At 42.1% G+C, this 23584-nt stretch overlaps 1 protein-coding gene across 1 annotated transcript in view; it reads right to left on the bottom strand.

Moving 5' to 3' along the window:
• Positions 1–234: 234 nt before the first annotated feature.
• Positions 235–23584, bottom strand: part of LOC111749571 (zinc finger protein 304) — a 30826-nt gene continuing 7476 nt past the window's right edge. The window contains exon 3 of the mRNA XM_064293419.1: positions 235–22871. Within this exon, the coding sequence (XP_064149489.1) occupies positions 21070–22871 (1802 nt within the window). The 3' untranslated portion in view covers positions 235–21069. The remainder of the gene's footprint in view (positions 22872–23584) is intronic.

Raw genomic sequence — 23584 nt, 5'->3', positions numbered from 1 at the left:
TGCATAGTGGTTAAGAACTGGGCTGCTAATCCAAAGGTTGGCAGTTCAAATCCACCAGCCACTGCCACTGCTTGGAAACCCTGTGGGGCAGTTCTACTCTGTCCTATAAGGTCACTATGAGTTGGAATCGACTCGACGGCAACAGGTTTTTTTTTTTTTTGGTAGTGTAATGACTGCTAAATGAAAGGTTTGCGGTTTGAACCCACCCAGCCGCTCCTGGGGAGTAGGATCTGATGATCTGCTCCAATAAAGATTACAGCCAAGAAAACCTATGGGATAGTTCTAGCCTGTCATGTGGGGTCGTTATGAGTTGAAAATCAACTGGATGGCATCTAACAACAAATACACTGAATTACTTCTGTTTCTCTGAACAGTGAGGAAAAGAAGGGGAATGCTTCCCAGGTAGAGGTTCATGTTATCAGCAGAAGCCTGGAGATGTGTGGGAGGTTTGCAGGAACCAACAGTGTTTCCCAGGGAAGAGGAAGTGGTGAGACTGGAAAAGCTTGAATCCTGGCTTTCAGGGTGACTACATGCTTTTCACTGTCTCAACCCAGAGGAGTGTACCCAGTATGGGGTAAAAATCAGAGGAGAACAGTCCCTTAATTTATACTGAGGAACAGAATTTTTAATTCTCATGGAACCCAGGTTTCTGGATTTCAGGTTAAGGTGACCCGAACCAAGCTATTACCCTGAGATGATTTTTTTTTAAACTCTAGATGGTTTACAGAACAAAATAGTTTCTCATCAAACAGTACATACATTGTTCTATGACATTGGTTAACAACCCCACATGTCAACATTCTCCCTTCTCAAATCTGGGTTCCCTATTATGAGCTTTTCTTTTCCCTCCTGCCTTCCAGTCCCTGCCCCAGGGCTGATGTACCCCTTTAGTCTTGTTTTGTTCCATGGGCCTGTTCAATCTTTGGCTGAAGGGTGAACCTCAGGAGTGACCTCATTACTGAGCTGGAAGGGTGTCCAGGGGCCATACTCTCAGAGTTTCTCCAGCCTCTGGTAGGCCAGCAAGTCTGTTCTTTTTTTTTTTTAATTTTTATTGTGCTTTCAGTGAAAGTTTACAAATCAAATCAGTCTCTCACACAAAAATTTATACATACCTTGCTATATACTCGATGGCACTGGTTTTATATACTCCTAGTTGTTCACCCCCTAATGAGACCACACACTCCTTCTCTCCACCCTCTATTTTTGTGTCCATTCAGCCAGCTTCAGACCCCCTCTACCTTCTTATCTCTCCTCCAGACAGGAGCTGCCCACATAGTCTCAGGTGTCCACTTGATCCAAGAAGCTCACGCCTCACCAGTATCATTTTCTATCCCATAGTCTGAGATGGTCCAATCCCTGTCTGAAGAGCTGGCTTTGGAAATGGTTCCTATCTTGGGCTAACAGAAGGTCTGGGGACCATGACATCTGGGGTCCTTCTAGTCTCAGTCAGACCGTTAAGTCTGGTCCTTTTAGGAGAATTTGAGGTCTGCATCCTACTGCTCTCCTGCTCCCTCAGGGGTTCTCTGTTGTGTTCCCTGTCAGGGCCGTCATAGGTTGTAGCTGTATATCATCTAGTTTTTCTGGTCGCAGGCTGATGTAGTCTCTGGTTTATGTGGCCCTTTCTGTCTCTTGGGCTCATAATTACCTTGTGTCTTTGGTGTTCTTCATTCTCCTTTGTTCCAGGTGGGTTGAGACCAATTAATTGATGCATCTTAGATGGCTGCTTGCTAGTGTTTAAGACCCCAAATGCCATTCTGCAAAGTGGGATGCAGAATGTTTTCTTAATAGATTTTATTATGCCAGTTGACGTAGATGTCCCCTGAAACCATGGTCCCAAAGCCCCTGCCCCCTACTACACTGGACTTCGAAGCGTTCAGTTTCTTCAGGAAACTTCTTTGCTTTTGGTTTAGTCCAGTCATGCTGACCTCTCCTTTATTGTGTGTTGTCTTTCCCTTCAACTAAAATAGTTCTTGTCTACTATCTAATTAGTGAATACCCCTCTCTCTCCTCCCTCTCAAAACCATCAAAGAATATTTTCTTCTCTGTTTAAACTATTTCTTGAGTTCTTATAATAGTGCTCTCATACAATATTTGTCCTTTTGCAACTGAGTAATTTCACTCAGCATAATACCTTCCAGATTCCTCCATGTTATGAAATGTTTCACAGGTTCATCATTGTTCTTTATTGATGTGTAGTATTCCATTGTGTGAATATACCATAATTGATTTATCCATTCATCCATTGATGGGCACCTTGGTTGCTTCCATCTTTTTGCTATTGTAAACAGTGCTGCAATGAACATGGGTGTGCATATATCTGTTCACGTAAAGGCTCTTATTTCTCTAGGTTATATTCCAAGGAATGGGATTGCTGGATTGTATGGTAGTTCTATTTCTAGCTTTTTAAGGAAGCATCAAATCGGTTTCCAAAGTGGTTGTACTATTTTATATTCCCACCAGCAGTGTATAAGTGTTCCAATCTCTCCACAACCTCTCCAACATTTATTATTTTGTGTGTTTTGGCTTAATGCCAGCGTCGTTGGAGCGAGATGGAATCTCACTGCAGTTTTGATTTGCATTTCTCTTAATGGCTGAGCGTGAGCATTTCCTCATGTATCTGTTAACCACCTGAATGTCTTCTTTAATGAAATGTCTGTTCATATCCTTTGCCCATTTTTTAACTGGGTTATTCATCTTTTGGTAGTTGAGTTTTTTCAGTATCATGTAGATTTTAGAGATTAGCCACTGATTGGAAAAGTCATAGCTAAATACTTTTTCCCAGTCTGTAGGTAATCTTTTTACTCTTTTGGTGAAGTCTTTGGATGAGCATAGGTGTTTGATTTTTAGGAGCTCCGAGTTATCTGGTTTCTCTTCTGCATTGTTAGTAATGTTTTGTATACTCTTTATGCCATGTATTAGGGCTCCTAGTGTTGTCCCTATTTTTTCTTCCATGATCTTTATTGTTTTAGATTTTATATTTAGGTCTTTGATCCACTTTGAGTTAGTTTTTGTGCATGGTGTGAGGTCTTCTATTTTGATGAAGTTTTTATCATGACTGGGTTTTGAGGTTTTTTAAATGCCGTTTCTGCATCAATTGATAAGACCATGTGGTTCTTGTCTTTTATTTATATGATGGATTATATTTATTGTTTTTCTAATGTTGAACCATCCCTGTATACCTGGTCTGAATCCCTCTTGGTCATGGTGAATTATTTTTTTGATATATTGTTGAATTCTGTTGGCTAGAATTTTGTTGAGGATTTTTGCATCTAAGTTCATGAGGGATATAGGTCTGTAATTTTCTTTTTCTGTGGTGTCTTTACCTGGTTTTGGTATCAGGGATATGCTGGCTTCATAGAATGAGTTTGGGAGTATTCCGCCCTTTTCTACGCTCTGAAAGACCTTTAGTAGTAGTGGTGTTAACTCTTCTCTGAAAGTTTGGTAGAACTCTGCAGTGAAGCTGTCCAGGCCAGGGCTTTTTTTTTTGTTGGAAGTTTTTAACTTACATTTTTGATCTCTTTTTTTGTTATGGGATTATTTAGTTGTTCTACCTCTGTTTGTGTTAGTTTAGGGAGGGTGTATGTTTCTAGAAACTCATCCATTTCTTCTTGGTTTTCAAATTTGTTAGAGTACAATTTTTCATAGTAATCTGATTCTTTTATTTTCATTGTGATATCACCCATCTCATTTCTTATTCAGGTTATTTGCTTCCTCTCCTGTTTTTCTTTTGTCAGTTAGTCCAGTGGTTTATCAATTTTGTTAATTTTTTCAAAGAACCAGCTTTTGGTCTTGTTAACTCTTTCAGTTGTTTTTCTGTTCTCTGTTTCATTTAATTCTGCTCTAATTTTTATTATTTGCTTTCTTCTGGTGCCTGAGGGTTTCTTTTGTTGCTTTCTTTCTATTTGTTCAAACTGTAGAGATAATTCTTGGATTTTGGCCCTTTCTTCTTTTTGGATATGTGCATTTATTGATATAAATTGACCTCTGAGCACTGCTTTAGCTGTGTCTCATAGGTTCTGATAGGAAGGGTTTTAATTCTCACTGGATTCTATGAATTTCTTTATTCCATCCTTCATGTCTTCTATAACCCATTTGTTTTTGAGCAGGGTATTGTTCAGCGTCCAAGTGTTTGATTTCTTTTCCCTGCTTTTTCTGTTATTGAATCCTACCTTTATGGCCTTGTGGTCAGAGAAGATCCTTAGTAATATTTCAGTGTTCTGGATGCTGCTAAGGCTTGCTTTATGACCTAATATGTGGTCTATTCTAGAGAATGTTCCATATGTGTTAGAAAAGAAAATATACTTGGCTGCTGTTGGGTGGAGTGTTCTGTATATGTCTATGAGGTCAAGTTGGTTGATTGTGGCATTTAGATCTTTCGTGTCTTTATTGAGCTTCTTTCTGGATGTTCTTTCTTCCTTCATCGAAAGTGGTGTGTTGTAGTCTCCTACTACAAATGTGGAGCTATGTTACTTTTCAATGCTGTTAGAGTTTGTTTAATGCAAGATACGTTAAACAAACTCTAACAGCATTGAACTTGCAGCCCTGTCATTGGGTGCATAAATATTTAATATGGTTATATCCTCCTGATATATTGTCCCTTTAATCATTATGTAGTGTCCTTCCTTATCCTTTGTGGTGGATTCAACTTTAAAGTCTATTTTGTCAGAAATTAATATTGCCACTCCTGCTCTTTTTTGATTGTTGTTTGCTTGATACATGTTTTTCCATCCGTTGAGTTTTAGTCTGTTTGTGTCTCTAAGCCTAAGATGTGTCTCTTACAGACAGCATATGTCTAACGGATCTTGTTTTTTAATCCACTCTGCCACTGTCTCTTTATTGGTGCATTTAATCCATTTACATTCAGTGTAATTATGGATAGGTATGAGTTTTTTTGTTTTTTTTTTAATGAGTTTAGTGCTGCCGTTTTGATGTCTTTTATTGTGTTTTTTTTGACAGTTTCTTTTTCCCACTTAGTTTTTTTGTGCTGAGTAGTTTATCTTTATATATGTCTTTTCCTCTTATTTGTTGTTTTTTTATTTCTGCCGAGTATTTTTTTTTCTTGTATTTTATTTCGATGAGGATTGCTAGTCTCCTTTGTGGTTACCTTAATATTTACCCTTATTTTTCTATGTTTAAGCTTAACTTTTATTTCTTAATATCGCTTTGTTTTCCTCTCCATATGAAATATCTATGACTACATTTCTTAGTTCCTCTTTATTGTTTTAATGTTGTCTTCTTTTACATAATGACGTCACTGTTTCCATGTTTTGAGTGTTTTTTTATCTTGATTTATTTTTGTGATATCCCTATCTGGGCTAACATCTGGTTGTTCTGTCCTGTGTTCTAGTCTTAGGTCGATATCTGATATTCTTTTTCTAATCAGAGAACTCCCTTTAGTATTTCTTTGTAGTTTTGGTTTGGTTTTTACAAATTCCCTAAACTTCTTTTTATCTGGAAATGTCCTAATTTCGCCTTCATATTTGAGAGACAGTTTTAATGGCTTTATGATTCTTGGATGGCAGTTTTTTTCCTTCAATGCTTTATATAAGCCATCCCATTGCCTTCTTGCCTCCGTGATTTCTCCCAAGTAGTCCAAGCTTATTCTTATTGACTCTCCTTTGTAGGTAACCTTTTGTTTATCCCTAGCCACTCTTAAAATTCTCTCTTTATCTTTGGTTTTGGCAAGTTTGATTATAATATGTCTTGGTGACTTTCTTTTGAGATCTACCTTATTTGGAGTTTGACGAGCATCTTGGATAGATATCTTCTCATCTTTCACGGTATCAGGGAAGTTTTTGCCAATAAATTGTCAACAATTCTCTCTGTAGTTTCTGTTATCCCTCCCTGTTCTGGTACTCCAGTCACTCATAAGTTATTTCTCTTGATAGAGTCCCACATGATTCTTAAGGTTTCTTCATTTTTTAAATTTTTTTAAACTGATTTTTCTTCAAATATATTGGTGCCAAGCGTTTTTATCTTCTGTCTCACTAAATTCTGCCTTCCACTTCCTCAGTTCTGCTCCTCTGAGTTTCTGTTGAGTTGTCTAATTCTGTAATTTTATTGTTAATCTTCTGAATTTCTGATTGCTGTGTATGGATTCTTGCAGCTTATTAAATTTTTCATTATGTTCTTGAATAATCTTTTTAATTTCTTCAACTGCTTTACCTGTGTGTTCCATGGCTTGTTCTGAGTTTTGCCTGATCTCCTTTCTGATATCTTTTAAGAGTCTTGTATATTAATCTTTTGTATTCTGCATCTGGTAATTCCAGGAAAGCACATTCATCCAGAAGATCCCTTGATTCTTTGTTTTGAGAGCTTTTTGAAGCAATTATGGTCTGCTTCTTTATGTGATTTGATATTGAATGTTATCTCCAAGCCATCTATAAGTTATTGTATCAGTTTATTTTATGTTTGCCTACTGTATTCTAGCTTCTTGCTTTGTTTTGTTTTGATATGCCCAAATGGGTTGCTTGAGTGAGCTAGCTTGATTATTTTCGCCTTTGCAGCTCTGATGCCCTGTCCCCAGATGGCTGGAGCTGTTATCAGGAATATGAGCCTAGGAGTCCATTCACTTTTCTTGTATGAATTCAGTTCAGGTGTCCAGGTAGGTGGTCATCAAGTATGTGGTACAGGCTCTGTCCTACAGTCTTAGAGGGGCAGGGGTGATTGGTGCAGGTACCGGTATCTGGTTGCAGCCGGGGGTCACATTCTGAACAACCAGGGGGCTGACAACTGTCTCCCGAGTGTCTGTGAGGAAAGCGCATCCCTGTTCCATAAAGAGTGCAGGTGGGTGGGTTCTGCAGATGGACTATGGGCACCCAATGCTTTTGGTTGTAAGGACTGGGAGGTACCAGTTATCCTTGGACTCCTATTGCGGGTAGCTAGGTGATGTGGATGGAGCCACCAGTCTTTAGGCCCCTGAGGTGGGTAGGTGAGGACCCTGTTTAACAGGTAAAGTAGAGTCAAATATCAAACACCCACTTCTCTACCACATAGCCAAAACAGTTGCAGTGTGCCAACAAGGGCCTATTCTCCTGAAATAGGCCCACACAGGTCCATGCAGCGGGGAAAGGTATTCAAAGTCCATGGTCTGTTTATGCCTAGACAGGAGCCACTTCTGTCCTGAGCTCCCCAGCTTAGGGGAGCTGGCAGATCGTCTTTTTTCCCAGTTGTGAATTTATTTCTCTTCCAAGGCTGGGAGAATGGCTCAGGTTGCTGAGCAGGTCCTATCTCAGGCCCAGGGAAATCAAGAGCTACTGCAGCCAGCTTGGGGGCTGGGGGCGTGGTAAAACAGATGCAAGTACCTAGCTTTTGCAGAGAGCATTGTTCTTTGATTCTGGAGGTGTGAGTAGGCTGTGCAGCTAGCTGCTCCCTGAGGAAACTGTGTCTGGAATGCTACTGTCAGCCCTGCTGCAGTCACTCCAGTGAATGGTGCCTGAAACTTCCCGGCGATTTGGGTCCGGCAACACCCCTCTGCTTCTGAACCATCTCTCCTTCCCCATGCTGCTCAGTCCGTTTTCTAACTTTGCCTTTGATATTGAGGGCTCCTAGCTTGTCATAAGTATAATCGTTTCACTTGGTTTTTTTGGGGTCTTTGTTGTAAGAGGGATCACCAGAAGCATCTGACTATTCCGCCATCTTGGCCTTGCCTCCCTGGTCTTTCATTCTGAGTTATAATTTTGCTCCACATTTTTCTCCATCTCTGTCTGGGACCCTCTATTGTGATCTCTATCAGAGCAGTCAGTGGTGGTAGCCTGGCACCATCTCATTGTTCTGGACTCAGTCTGGTGGAGGCCGTGGTAGAGGTGATCCATTAGTCCTTTGGACTATTCTTTCCCTTGTATCTTTAGTTTTCTTCATTCTTCCTTGCTCCAGGAGGGGTGAGTCCAGTGGAGTACCCTAGATGGCTGCCTGAGATGATCTTTGAACACTGAACACTGAGAATACTGGCCTCCTAAAAGTCATCTTTAAATCAATCAGTAGTTTAAATTAATTAGTAAAGAATGTTTTGCCTTAGGCATTGTGCTCTTTTAAAAGAATGGTCTATGTGCAGTATCAATAGAAACTCCAATGGTCAGACTAGACTATGTTTTAAGGCATATCAGTAATTATTTTAATTGTTCTTCAAGACAATGCTGAATGAATCCTTCCTGACCACAAACTGTTGTATCAGTTCTCTTCCGGCCCTTTTTCCATGGCAATGTATAATTACTAGCAATAAGACAGGGTATAATGATCTTTGGAAGTTCTTCCCTCTTTGCGACACCCTTCAACTCCTTAGTGGGAAGTGTTACCTCAATTTGCAAGTCATATATTTAGCAAACTTCAATCAGTTTGTATTATTGGCTTAATATGATTTTGTTTTAACACAACATAGATTGACCTGCTTGCCACTTTCACAGTGAAAATTATCATTGTATTAACACCAGATAAACTGATATGGAAAATTTAGAAAATCACTCACAGAGTATATACTAGAATGTCACAAATGGTGCAAAAGTAGAAAAAGGGAAAAGAATTGGAAACATGGTTGACAGAAGTCATAAAGTTCACTTAAATTATAAACAAATAAGTCCATTTACTGCAAGTCAGAAGAAACAAAGTACAGAACAATCAGACCAAAATAGAAGCTTAGAGTCAGGAAACTAGTACGATTACAGATTTCTCCTGTTCTCAGGACCTGCAGGTATTCTAGAGGAAATAAAGGCCTATAAGCTTCAGCTGGTCACAGAGTCCAAAGGAGAATCAATTCAAGTCTAAATTATGTCCAGCATCCTTTCATGGACAGTCTATAAAAACACCCATCCAACAGGGCATCTGGTCAGATTGGGTTTCCTGGGACTAGGCAGCATATGACTGCTGGTCAGGAGGAGGGTGGATATGGTAGAAGCTCATAGGATGAAGAGGAGGGTCTGAACGTTTCAGACAGTAGCAGAGTAACAGATTACTCAGAGAATTAGGAAATCAAAAGATTTTAAATTAGGTTCAATATCACCTTGAAAGCATTATACTGAGTGAAATAAATCAGCCTCAAAAGGACAAGTATTGTATGATCCCACTTATATGAAATAGGCAAATGTACAGAGACCAAAGTTCATTAGTGGTTACCCAGGGTACAGGGAGTCTTTGCTTAGGGGGCATTGAGTTTCTGTCAGTATTGGTGGAGTTATTTGGAAAGGGACAGTGGTGATGGTTGCACAACACAATGAACGTTACCACCAATGTCACTGAATAGTACGTGTAAAGAATGTTGAATTGGCAACTTTTGTTGTATATATATATATACATGCATGTGTGTATTTTTTAACTGTAACGAAACAATTTTTAAAAAATCAGTTTCAAGGTCAAGCTGTTATTGTTAGGTGGTGTCGAGTCGATTTCAACTCATAGCAACCCCGTGTGACACAGTAGAACTGCTGCATACGGTTTTCTAGGCTGTAATACTTTCAGCAGCAGGCTGCCAGGTCCTTCACCTACAAAGCCACTGGATGGGTTGGAACCACCAACCTTTTGGTTAGCAACTGAACACTTAACTATCGTGCCACCAAAACCCATTGCTGTCAAACTGATTCCAACTCATAGCAACCCCATAAGACAGAGTACAACTGCCCCATATGGTTTCCTAGGCTATAATCTTTAGGGGAGCAGATCGCCAAGTCTTTCTTCCATGGAGCCACTGGTGGGGTCAAACCACTGACCTTTTGATTAGCAGACAAACACTTAACCACTGTACCTCCAGGGCTCTCAATGGGGGGATAAAAGTTTAAAATTTGCATGCAATCACAGAAATGGTCAGAGACAAAATACTATAGATTCCATCCAGCAGAGTAGGCAACTAAAAGGCAAAAACTTTGATATATGTAACACACAGTTACTCAGACACAAGTGTGTGCTCTTAGTTACTGGCATCAAATGAATATTATCTTACTGCTCTTCAGCTACATGCCTAGAGTCACTTTTGTGCACTTCAGTATGGACAGTCAAAAGATACAAGAGACAATGGACAAGGAAAATAGAGAAGAGATGTTGAGTAGCTCTGATGCAGTTAGACAGGGCAGTGCTCTTCCTCTGTTTCCTACAGAAAGATCTTTCTTGCACATATATGAGAGTAAGTCAAAAAGTATTGCTACCAGGATTCTAGTTCATACACGCACGGATTATTCCAAACAAAACATGTTTAAACATATCTCTGCATCAGTGGATGGCTGCAGACAACTTCTCTCAGTAATACACTTAGTCTCCTTAGGGTGTCTTCAGAAAAAAAAAAAAGTATAATTTTTGTGCCATGAAAAAAACAATTTTGAGATCAGGGCTAATATCAAATTTTTAACAAAACTCAAGTTTGTTAAAACTTCCCAAATCATTGAAGCTTTGCAATAAGTTTATGGGAACGCTGCCCCATATAAAACAACAATGGGTTGAACATTTTAAGGGAAGTCAGGAAATCCTCAAAGATGAGCCAAGAGAGGCAAGACCACTCAGAAGGTTATGGCAGCTGTTTTTTGGTATTCTGTCATGGATTGAATTATGTCTCCCCCGCAAAATGTGTTTATCAGTTGGGCTGGGCCGTGATTCCTGGTATTGTGTGATTTTCCTATATGTCGTAAATCCTGCCTCTATGATGTTAACGATGGGCGGCAGTTGTGTTAATGAGGCAGGACGCAACTGACAAGATTGGATTGTGTCTTGAAGGCAATCTCTTGAGATATAAAAGAAAGAAGCAAGCAGAGAGACAGGGCACCTCATACCAACAAGAAAGCAGTGCCAGGAGCAGAGCACATCCTTTGGACCCAGGGTTCCTGCACAAAGAAGCTTGTAGTCCGGAGAAAGATTGTTAAGGAGGCCAACAGAGAGGGATAAGCCTTCACCTGGAGCTGAAGCCCTGGATTTGGACTTTTAGCCTACTTTACAGTGAAGACATAAATTTCTCTTTGTTAAAGCCATCCACTTGTGGTATTTGTGTTATAGCAGCAGTAGATAACTAAGACAGATTCCGAAGGGGTGATCTTGATAGATTTTCTCAAAAGACACAGGATCATCACAGGGGCTTATTATGAAGAAGTTTTAAGAAAATTGAAAACTGCATTGGTGAGAAAAAGGCCAGGAAAATGGAACCAAGGAAATTTTTTCCGTCATGGCGGTTCACCTGCTCATTCTTTGAGGGTAACGAGAACTGTCCTGTGAGAATTTCTTTGAGAAACCTCACCTCATCCACCCGACAGCCCTGATCTTGCCCCGTCAGACTTTCTTGTTCCCAACACTCAAAGAACATTTAAAAGGAACATGATTTGAGTCCCTAGAGGATGCCAAAACTTCTGTTTTGACGTGGTGTAAATTGAAGAGCCCAGAATTCTTCAGGGAAGTGTTAGAGAGATGGAAACACCGCCTTCAAGTGTACAGACCTAGATGGAGTGTATGTCGAGAAACAATAGTTTCACATTTTGACATTTTTGTTTAATAAAGGTTTCCATGATTTTGTAGCAATACTTTTTGACTTTCCTTCGTATATTTGTGTTTGTTTTAAACCTCAACAAGACCAACCGGTTCCTCCATATAATGTTTCTAACTCAATTTCCCAATTCAGTAGGTAGTTTTGATGGTTAAGGTTGTGTGTCAACTTCACTGGGCCATGATTATCTGTGGTTGGCAGTTATGATGTAGTTTGGCAGTTGTATGATGTCATGATCACTTCCATGATGAGATTTGATATAATGTGATCACCTCCATGATGAGATCTGCTGTGAGTAACCAACCAGTTCAAAGGGAGTTTCTTTGGGCGAGTGGCCTGCATCGAATATAACTGGACATTCTGGCAAGGGTGTTTCTTGTTCTGGACCTGGCAACTGGCTCCTGCTCATCTGACCTCTGGTTTTTGGGGCTTGAACTAGCAGCTTACCTGTGGTCTTGCCTGCCAATCCTGGGGCCTTTGTCAACCTTTGCAGCCTGTGACCAAGAGCCCTGTTCTCTGACCTGCTGATCTTGAGTTTGCCAGCCCTTCTGTCTACGTGAATCAGAAGCCTCTATCCTAATCCACGGACTTGGGACATTCCAGCCTCTACAACCATGTGAGCCACTTCCTTGATATAAATCTGTACATATATATTTCTATGCTTTACTGGTTTTGCTTCTCTAGAGAACCCAGCCTAAGACTACTATTCATTTTAAAATCTTAGACCCATCTGAAAATAAGACATCTGTGATGGTTAATGCTATGAGTCAGCTTGGCTAGCCATGATTCTCAGTAGTTTGGCAGACATTATGTAATCATCTTCCATTTTGTGATCTGATGTGAGCAGCCAATCAGTTGAAAGCAGAGTTTTCTAGGGGGTGGGACCTGCCTCCAGTATATAAATGAATGTTCTGATAAACTTGCTCTCTTTTCATCCTGTACTCTTATTGTAGTGAGATTTCTGGTTCTTGGACTCAAGAGGCCTTCAGCCTGTCACCTGACCTGCAGATTTTGAGTTTGCCAGCATAGCAGAAGCCTTCAGCTTGCCACTCGATCCACAGATTTGGGACTTGCCAGCCACCACAATTTCATGAGCCATTTCCTTGAAGTAAAATTTTCTCTCTATATATGCTTCACGGGTTTTGTTCCTCTAAAGAACCCGGACTAAGACAGGATACTTAGTGTCTTAATTATCTAGTGCTGCTATAATAGAAATACCACAAGAGAGTGGTTTTAACAAACAGAAATTTATTTTCTCACAGTTTCGGAGGCTAGAAGTCTGAATTCAGGGTGCCAGCTCTACAGGAAGGCTTTCTGTCCCTGTGAACTCTGAAGGAAGGTCCTTGTCTCTTTTCAACTTCTGTTCCTTTGCTTCTTGGTGATCTTCATGTGGCATGGATTCTTTCTCCATCTCTGCCTGCTTGCTTAATTTGCTTTTATGCATACCAGAAGTGATTGATTTAAGACACACCCTACATTAATACTGCCTCATTAACATAACAAATAAAACCCATTCCCAAATGGGATTATAACCACAGGTATGTTGTTGTTGTTAGGTGCCATCGAGTCGGCTCTGACTCACAGTGACCCTATGTACAACAGAACAAAACATTGCCTGGTCTTGCACCATCCTCACAATCGTTATTATGCTTGAGCCCATTGTTGCAGCCACTGTGTCAATCCATCTCCTTGAGGGTCTTCTTTTTCGCTCTATACTTTACAAGCATGATGTCCTTCTCCAGGGACTGATTCCTCCTGATAACGTGTTCAAAGTATGTGAGACATAATCTCGCCATCCTTGCTTCTAAGGAGAATTCTAGTTGTATTTCTTCCAAGACAGATTTGTTTGTTCTTTTGGGAGTCCATGGTATATTCAATATTCTTTGCCAACACCACAATTCAAAGACATCAGTTCTTTGGTCTTCGTTATTCATCGTCCAGCTTTCGCATGCATATGAGGCGACTGAAAACACCATGGCTTGGGTCAGGTGCACCTTAGTCTTCAAAGTGACCTCTTTAACACTTTAAAGAGGTCTTTTGCACATTTGCCCAATGCAATGCTTCTTTTGATTTCTTGACTGCTGCTTCCATGGGTATTGACTGTGGATCCAAGTAAAATGAAATTCTTGACAACTTCCATCTTTTCTCCATTGATGTTGATGTTGCTTATTGGTCCAGTTGTGAGGATGTTTGTTTTCTTTATGTTGAGGTGTAATCCATACTGAAGGGTGTGGTCCTTGATCTTCATCAGTAAGCGCTTCAAGTCCTCTTCACTTTCAGCAAGCAAGGTGTGTCATCTGCATAATGCAGGTTGTTAATGAGTCTTACTCCAATCCTGATGCCCCCTTCTTCTTCATATAGTCCAGCTTCTCGGATCATTTGCTCAGCATACAGATTGAATAAGTATGGTGAAAGGATATAACCCTGATGTATAACTTTCCTGACTTTAAACCATGCAATATCCCCTGGTCATACGGGTAAAGGGGTGTCATGGATTGAATTGTGTCCCCCAAAAATGTGTATCAATTTGGTTAGGCCACAATTCTCAGTATTGCTTGACTGTCCACCATTTTGTCATCTGATGTGATTTGCCTATATAAATCCTATCTTGATATTGATGAGATGGGATTAACAGCAGTTACGTTAATGAGGCAGGACTCCATCTACAAGATTGGATTGTGTATTGAGCCACTCTCTTTTGAGATACAAAAGAGAGAAGTGTGCAGAGAGCCATGGGAACCTCATACCACCAAGAAAGCTGCCAGGAGCAGAGCACATCCTTTGGACCTGGGGTTACTGCTTAGAGAAGCTTCTAGACCAGGGGAAGATTGTTGACAAGGACCTTCCTTCAGAACCAACAAAGAGAAAGACCTCCCCTGGAGTTGACACACTGAATTTGGATCTCTAGCCTCCTAGACTGTGAGAGAATAAATACCTTTGTTAAAGCCATCCACTTGTATTTGTTGTAGCAGCACTAGATACCTAAGACAAGGGGTTAGGATTTACAACATGTATTTTGGGGGGACACAATTCAACCCATAACACTTAACAAATGTCATTTTCTGCAAGGAGAGTGGCAGCTGGGGTCCCAGTCAGAGAGTATGTGGAAAGAAGGCATCTTATTCCAGAGATAAGTGTCTGGGACACCATGATCTCATCTTCTCGCTGAGAAACATTCACTGTTTGACATGTGGCTGCAGTAACAATGTCTCCATGGGGAGCTGAGACGATCTCAGAAAACATAAGTGAAATGTGGAAATTTTAGTAGCTGAGAGCTACTAAGAATGGTTATGCCATTATTAAAAGTTAGCAATGGACCAGAAGAACTAGATTGTGCCTGGCTCCACTACTGACCATTCTTATCAGGGCCACAGGAGGTGGACCCAGATAGAACAGAAGAAAAACACAGAACAGAACCTCAAATTCTTGAAAAGATCAGACTCACTGGACTGGTTGAGACTAGAGGACTCCTTCAGACTACTGCCTTGAGATATTCTTTAAACCTCAAACTGAAACTATTCTCTGAGGTTGCCTTTCAGCGAAGTAACAGATTGGCACACAAAAGAAAGGATATTACCCTTGAGTACCGTGCTCCATTAAAAAAACCGTCTGTATGAGACCAAAAGGTCAACAATTTCTCTAAAGCAAAGATGAGAAGGGGACAGGGAAACTAGAGCACTAGAAACTAGAACAACCAGATGCGATTAAAGAGAATGTTGTCCCAATGTGAAAAATGTTAACAATTGTCACTGAACAATTGGTACACAAATTGTCAAACGGGAACCTAATTTGCTGTGTAAACTTTCACCGAAAACACAATACCATATTACAGGAAAAAAAAGTAGTGGAAATAGCTCAGGGAAAACCTATCTGTGACATGTGACAAAAGTTAAGATCTCAGTGAAGTTTGAGCATAAATCACTGAAGTCTGAAAAGTCAGAGAATGAAGAGAATGAAACTGAGCAGGTGGCTGGGCTGTAGCCTTGATCACAATGAGGGTTTTGCCTCCAAAACGTGTTTCTTTTTCCTCCTTAAAAACACTGAGTGATACCCATTAAAATAAAGAGGTAAATAGGACATTTAGAAACAGTTCTTTTAGTGTCTTTACTGTCAAAGGGTCTGGATTTCAGTTTTCCTGCAGAGCTTTCCTTCTCTGTCTGGGACTTGAAGAGCCCCTTCAGGGCTGTAACAAAACCGTACTTCTTGAGTTGATTCAGGTATGTTGTTGTTGGGTGCCCTCGAGTTGATTCTGACTCATGGCGACCCCACGTGTTACAGAGTAGAACTGTCCCCATAGCTATTCATAGGCTGTAAATCTTCCCGGGAACAGATTGCCAAGTCTTTCTTCTGTGGAGCCACTGGGTGAGTTCACACTGCCAACCTTTAGGTTAGTAGTTGAGTACAAATGATGTGTGCCATTTAGGGACCTCCGTGGGGAGAATAAATGACCTCCATGACCTGTGTTGCCTCAGTTTCTCCACCAAGAAGCTCAGACTTAGCCTCTGGCCAGCAGTGAGGATGCCTGGAGAGGTTCTCCTAAAAGGCTTCCGGACACCCTAGAGGCCTCCAGAGGTCCTGCAAAAGGTCCCCCTCTTCTCTGGCCTCTTCCTGTAAGAACGTGGCAGAGTTCAGGAAACAGCTTCAGTGGTGGACACCAGCTCAGGACTTCTTCGTGGGGTCCCTCTGCAATTGCAAACCTGAAACACCAGCCCTGTGGGCCACCCATCTGCTTTGGTCACTTCCAGGGATGTTGGTGAGAACTCTGGCACCATCCCCCAGTGTCTGCAAATCTCCAGCCCCGTGGGCTGAGGCTTGGAAGCATTGCCTTTCTCAGAACACTGGTTATCGGAGTTGGATCCCAGCACAAGCTACAGCAGCGCTGCTGGGTGCAGAGGTGTGCCATAGTATTATCATCCTGTAACCATCTCCCTACCTGCCAATGCACATTAATAGCTACTAATGGACATAAAGTACATGGCCTCAGGGGGAGATGATTGCCCTCTGGAGGAAGGGCTGTTCTCCGGCACCGGTAGATCTAGCCCACTCTGAACTGGGGCAATAAATGATGTCCACTGCCTACAGGGGACTTTCCACTTTTATTGCCGTCTTTCACTGCCCTTTTCCCTACGTGTTCTGTATATATGCTATTTGGCATGTAAATTTGGCTGTCTGATTAGTATTTAATCCAGGGAGGAATTTAGGGGTTCTCCTCTCAGAACATGAACTGGGATATGCTTGAGTGCAGTCTAATCATCTTGTAGATGGGAGCCTAACTTTGGGGGACCTAGGCTGATGATGACGTGTCCTGTTCTCATCCCTGTCCTGTTTATTCTGTGAGTAATAAACATCTGTGGATCACACCATTAGCAATGTCTGGTCCATGTTCTGCTCCAAATGGTCCTTCTCTAAGAACTTGTGAATATAGTGACATTGCAAGCACCATCTGGAGATTCATTAGGAGTGCATTTCTCACTCGCAACCCCAGACCTACTGAGTCAGACACTCTGGAGTTCAGGCCAAAGAATCTGTGTTTTCATAAGACAACACATTCCTGAGTATTTGGAAGCAGATTGCCAGATCTTTCCTCTGAGGCATCTCTGGGTGGGCCCAAGCACCAACTTTTCAGTTAGCAGCCAAGCACATAAAGTTTGCACCACCCAGGGTCTATGATGCATGGTCAAGAATGTTCCATCCTTCTGTGATTCCTGTGGATTGGGTACATGCACCTCTTAAGACAAAAGGGAACTGCCTAAAGTGATGGTATTTTTGAACTGAGATTGCAAAAATTACATCAGTACATGTTTTCCCAATTCTTTTTTGAAAATAACATATCAGATTTTCTATTATTTATTAGAGGAATACTATGTTATAGGGTTGCTATGAGTGGGAATCAACTCAATGGCAATTTTTTTTTTTTTTTTAATGTTATATATGAAGGACCCTGGTGGCATATTGGTTAGGCACTCAGTGGCTAACTGAAAGGTTGGCAGTTTGAACCCACCAGCCACTCCATGGGAGAAAGATGTGGCAGTCTGCTTTGGTGAAGATTACATCCTTGGAAAATCTATGGGCAGTTCTACTCTGTTCTGTAGGGTCGCTATGAGTCTGAATTACCTCATCGGCAACAGGTATGCCACACAAGAGGGGACCTGGAAGTGCAAACAGTTAAAGTGCTCCGCTGACGACCAAAAGGTTGGCAGTTTGAACCTACCCAGTGGCTCCATGGGAGAAAGACCTGACGATCTGCACCTATAAAGATTAAAAAAAAAAAAAAAAGATTACTGCGTAGAAAATCCTATGGGGCAGTTCTACTCTGTCACATGGGGCACTACGAGTTGAGATAGACTCAACAGCACCTAACAACAACATGCTATATAGAAGGTATCTAGATGGCACAAATGATTTGTGCTTAACTACCAACCTGAGAATCTAAGACCAATCTATCTTAGAAGAAGTACAACCAGAATGCTCCTTAGAAGCAAGGTGGCGAGACTGTGTCTTACATACTTCAGACATGTTGCCAGGAGGGATCAGTCCCTGGAGAAGGACATCATGCATGGCAGAGTAAAGGGTCAGCGGAAAAGAGAAGACCCTTAATGAGGTGGATTGACAGTGACTGCAACAATGAGCTCAAGTATAACAACGATTGTAAGGACCGGGCAGTGTTTTGTTCTGTTGTGCATAAGGTCACTATGAGTCGGAACTGACTCAACAGCACCTAAGAACAACAACCAAACTGAAGGTTGACAGTTCAAAACCACCCAGAAGCACCTGGAAGGAAGGCCTAGAGATCTGCTTCTTTAAAGATTACAGCCAAGAAAACCCTATGGAACAGTTCTACTGTGCAACATATGGGGTTGCCATGAGTCAGAATCGACTTCGTAACAATAGGTTTGGTTTTGTGCTATATACAGTAGACCCTGGGTGGTGCACACTTTACGTGCTTGGCTGCTAACTGAAAAGTTGGTGCTTGAGCCCACCCAGAGATGCCTCAGAGGAAAGATCTGGCAAATCTGCTTCCAAATACTCAGCCACCGAAAACCCTGTGGTGCACTGTTCTGTTTTGACACTCATGGGTTGCCATGAGTCAGAGCAGATTCAATAGCCACTGGTTCTTGTTTTTGTTTTTAAATCTAGAATATAAACTGAGATTACTATAATTAAACAGATGAATACCAACTGTCAGAGGGGTTGCGAGGCAACTGAAGAGTCATACCCTGCTGCTGTGAATGTAAAATGGTACAATTACTTTGAAGCACAGTTCGTGGTAGTTTCTTTTAAAAAATAATACATTCATCAACCCTATGACCCCACCATTCCATTCCTAGATATTTACCCAAGAGAAATAAAACATACATCCATCTAAAAGCTTGTACACAAGTCTTCACGGCAGCTTTATTCATGATAGCCAAAAACTGGAAAGAATGAAACTACCCATTAACAGCTGAATGGATTAAAAAAAAAAAAAAAAGGTATATCTATATAATGAAATACTACTCAGCAATAAAAAGGAACTATGGATAAATTCAACATGTATAAATCTCAAAATAGTTATGCTTAGTGAAAAAAGCTAGAGACCCCACTTCATCACCATGAGGATAAAAAAGAGTAAATATTGTATGATTCCCCTTAAATAAAATTCTTAAAAAAGGCTGATGACATAAAGCAAATCAACAATTTGCTTGGAACAGCAACGAGGGAGATCTGACAGAATTGACTGGAAGGGATTATGAAGGGACATGGGGAAATTTTTGAGTGTGTTCAATGTGTTCATAATCGTGATTGTGGTAATGGTTTCAGAGGTGTATGTACATGCTAAAACATCAAATTTTACACTTTAAATATGTGCAGTTTATTGCATGTCAATTGTACTTCAATAAAGCTGTTAACAACAAAGTGTTCTGCATAAAATACCTTTATCCACCATGTGTATGGTTAAGCACTCAGCTGCTCTGTGGGAGAAACACCTGGTGATCTGCTTCCGTAAAAATTATGGCCTAGAAAAACCTATAAGGAAGTTCTGCTCTGTCACACGGGGTCGCTATGAGTTGAACTGGCCTAAAGCACCTAACAACAACCACTATGCCTCTTGGAAAATCAGATCTGCCAACTATTTTGACTCTACCATACCACTCTTCCCAACATGTGGAGGGTCAGCCTGGCATCAATGGCAGCAGAAACTGGAGCACAATGAAGACCATGTCCACTTCAGTCACCGGAAATGCTGGCTGGGTCAGAGAAGCCCCACCCCTGGACTGAAGGACTTGTATTCTCTCAGGCCTGGACTTCCTGCCTATACAGCAATGGCCATAAGGTTCAACACTCTAGGGAGGCTCCGGGCCTCCAGAACCCTTTAGATTGTCAGTCATGCCAAAGGAGATAGAGGTCTACAGGTCTTGCAAATTTCCACACCCTTATCCTACACAGCCATAATCACATGGCCATCTGTGGATGTCACTTTATAATAGACACACCCCTTCTCATTTGCCACAGTCTTCCCAACTATCTCAGTATTTCTGTACTGAGTGTCTCTGTACCAGTTGATTCCCGCCTGACCTGTAGCTCATACAGTCAATGATACCCACCTACGGGACTCTGGATGTCAGTGGGCTGGCTCCCATACAGGTTTGGGAGACAGCAGTTCCTCCACAGTGGTGGGGAATGTGGGACAATTCCTGGGTACAAGAGACTCAACTCATGCTGCTCTCAAGAGCACTGGAGGATGCTATCAACATTCTCCTCCTCAGGATGTTTTCTGGGCTTACAGGAAATCCTCATAACCAGGCCACAGGATTAGGTTCACAGAGTCATCAGTTCTACCTGGAAGGTCTTGGGCAAACTCCACTTGGACTTTTTCTCTGCAATCCTCTTGTCCCCTCCAGGCACATAAAGTTGGGGGCACCCACAAAAGGTGTTCCCACCTTCATGCTGGCAGACCCTATTCTTTTCTCAATTCACTCCACACAGTAAACAGGTCTCCCAAGAGTAAAGGCTTACACAATAATGCCTTTATCGCTATAAGAACCAGAACAGCATGAGGCAGGCAGTTACAAGGCTGGGTGACTTGGAAGCAGGACAAATCCATCAGAGCTTTATCACACGTATAGCCAACGGCATCAATGAAGAAGGGGCGACTTCTTTGGAAGCCTCTAGCAGATCCCAGCTCAAAGCCTTCTGGCCAGAGCTAGGTCACATCTGCTCAGAAACCAGTCATAAGGGGAAGAAATGAGGACCCTCAAGAAGGCTCAAAACACTTGTGATTCTCTCCAGGGAATAGGAGAGACAACACGAAGGTCTGTCTTCCCTGGACGTACTGGGGTGACCAACACACACTGGTCCCTGATGGCCAGTAGCAATGAGATAGCTTCCACCATAGGCACTGGCAGTGACATAACCCAGGACATTTTAGAAGGTGCACTGCAATGTGTGGCAGCTTCCAATGCATGTGGCACTCAGTGGGAATCTCCTCAGTATGGGTATCTGAATGGACAAGGCTCACCTGCTGGCCGAGGGCTCTCTCACAAAGGGTACTCGTGTGAGTCCTACTGGGTTTGACAAGGAAACTGCATATTTTATGCACTCATAAAACCTTCCTCTGTGAATATTCTAGTGTTGACAAGTTAGAGAGATGCAGCTAAAGGGTTAACAAAATTATTGCACTCATGAGACCTTTCCCTAGAGTGCACTTTCTTGTGCCGAACAAGATGAGACCTTCTGCTATAAGCTTTCCCACATTCACTGCACACATATGGCTTTTCTCCAGTGTGAACTCTCCGGTGTAAAATGAGGCTAGAGTTGCGGCTAAAGAATTTCCCACACTCACTGCACTCATAAGGCCTTGCTCCAGTGTGGACTTTCATGTGTTGGACAAGGTGGGAGCTACTGATATAGGTTTTCCCACATTCACTGCACACATAAGGCCTTGCTCCTGTGTGGACTCTCTGGTGTAGATTGAGGCTGGAATTGTGGCTAAAGCACTTCCCACATTCGCTACACTCATAAGGCTTTGCTCCAGTATGAATTCTCTGGTGAACAATAAGATTGGAGCTATGGCTGAAGAATTTCCCACATTCGCCACACTCATAAGGCCTTTCTCCAGTGTGGATTTTCTGGTGCTGAACAAGAGTGTCTTTGCGGCTGAAGGCTTTGCCACATTCACTGCATTCATAAGGCCTTACTCCGGTGTGAATTATCTGGTGCTGGACAAGTGTGTCCTTGCAGCTGAAGGCTTTACTGCATTTGCTGCATACATAAGACCTTGCTCCTGTGTGGACTCTTCGATGTTTAATGAGACTGGAGTTATGGCTAAAGAATTTTCCACATTCAAAGCACTCATAAGGCCTTGCCCCAGTATGAATTCTCCAGTGCTCAATAAGGTGGGAACTTTGGCTAAAGAATTTCCCACATTCGCTACACTCATAAGGCCTTTCTCCAGTATGAAATCTTTGGTGCTGAACAAGTGTGTCTTTCCGGCTGAAGGCTTTCCCACATTCACCACACTTATAAGGCCTTTCTCCAGTGTGAATTCTCTGGTGCTGAACAAGGTGGGAGTTTCTGCTGTAGGCTTTTCCACATTCGCTGCAGTCATAAGATCTTTCTCCAGTGTGAACTCTCTGGTGTTGAACAAGGGTGTCTTTGCGACTGAAGGCCTTCCCACATTCACTGCATGTGTAATGCCTTTTTCCAGTATGAAATTTCTGGTGTGTTCTGAGGTGGGACAGGTGAGTAAAGGCCTTTCCACATTCCTTACACACATGAGCTGTTTCTCCTCTGTGAGTTTTTCTGTGTTTAATAAGACCTGATTTCTCCTTGAAGGCATTTCCACACGTGAAGCATCTAAAGGGTCTGTCTTCAGTCTGAGCAATCCAGTTGTCGAGGAGAGTGAAGGTCTTCAGGAAGGCTTCCCCATAGTTGTTATAACTGAACAACGTCTGTCCAGTGTGGGCACCCTGGTGCTTGCCAAGAGTGGAGCTGTGCAGAAAGGACTCCATGCACTCAGTCTTTTTGGATGGGCTTACCTCAGTGTGAGTGGCCTGTTGCTGGAAGAGGCCAGGGCTGTCCAGGAGGCCCGTTCCCTCCTCTCTGTACATGAAGGGCCACCCTGGCATGTGGACTGCATAGCTCTTCACAAATGAAGCTTGATTGTCATTTTTTCTGAATGGATTCTCTGCACTGTGTGGCTCCTGTTGCTGGTCAAAATTTGCACCAGACGAGAAGTCTCTCCCACTTGGCCCACACATGCATGGTTTCTGGGTGGGGTGTGATCCCTGGTGCTGAGCCAGGTGTACAATGTCTTCCAAGATTGGGTCACACCTCTCACATGGGTAGGCTTTCTGGGTGGACAGAGTCCTGACCTGTGACACTCCTTCCAGAGAAACGTCCTGCTCAGAAGGTGTTGCCTCCTCTGCTTCATGCCAACAACCTGAAAGCAGAGACATGCTGGTGAAGTGCAGGCTGACACTAGTGGAGAATGGCAGCCCCATCATAAATGTGTATGTGAAATAACTAGGAATGAGTCCATGGGATTGTTGGTGGGACAGGGGAGCTAGGATCAGAGTGATTACGAGCCCATTGTCTGTGCTGGGCCTCTAGAGGTCACAAAATGGGGGAATATTAACACTGGGTAAATATATAAGTCGGTATACAGTATAGGGAGGAGAAGCAAGGTCTCTAAATCCGCTGCAGACAGGTTTCAGCAGCGCCTTGGCTACAGGTTTCAGGTGGGCCCTGTGCAGAAATGTGTTTCCAAGCCCAAGAAAATCTGACTGCAAGGAAATAGCTAGTGTTCAAGGACTAATAAGATTATGTACATACCTCAAGACAAACTAAACACAGACAATGTTGCAGAACACACAGGACAATGGGTGAGACATGGAGGCTAGAGAAGTGGGGCAACAGCCAAGACATAGAAGACAGAGAAGAAATGACAGATGTGGTGAAATAAGTTCCTTTATGTGGCCTTTTGCCTTGGCTCTTTGGAAAACCAGCTTTAGAGATGTTTCCCCTAAGCCCTGAGGTATTACCTTTGTCCTAGTTTTCTACCCAAAGGGTTTGTTACACTTCCTGGGTAGCTGTAAACAACTTGGTCTGATTATTTTTGTCTGGTCATAGTCCAGTCTTCAGCCTGCCCTGCGA

Source organism: Loxodonta africana, chromosome 11, assembly GCF_030014295.1.
Source record: "Loxodonta africana isolate mLoxAfr1 chromosome 11, mLoxAfr1.hap2, whole genome shotgun sequence".
Taxonomy (NCBI): domain Eukaryota; kingdom Metazoa; phylum Chordata; class Mammalia; order Proboscidea; family Elephantidae; genus Loxodonta; species Loxodonta africana.
Note: the sequence above shows the minus strand (reverse complement) of the source record. Positions and strands in the feature narration are given on the sequence as shown.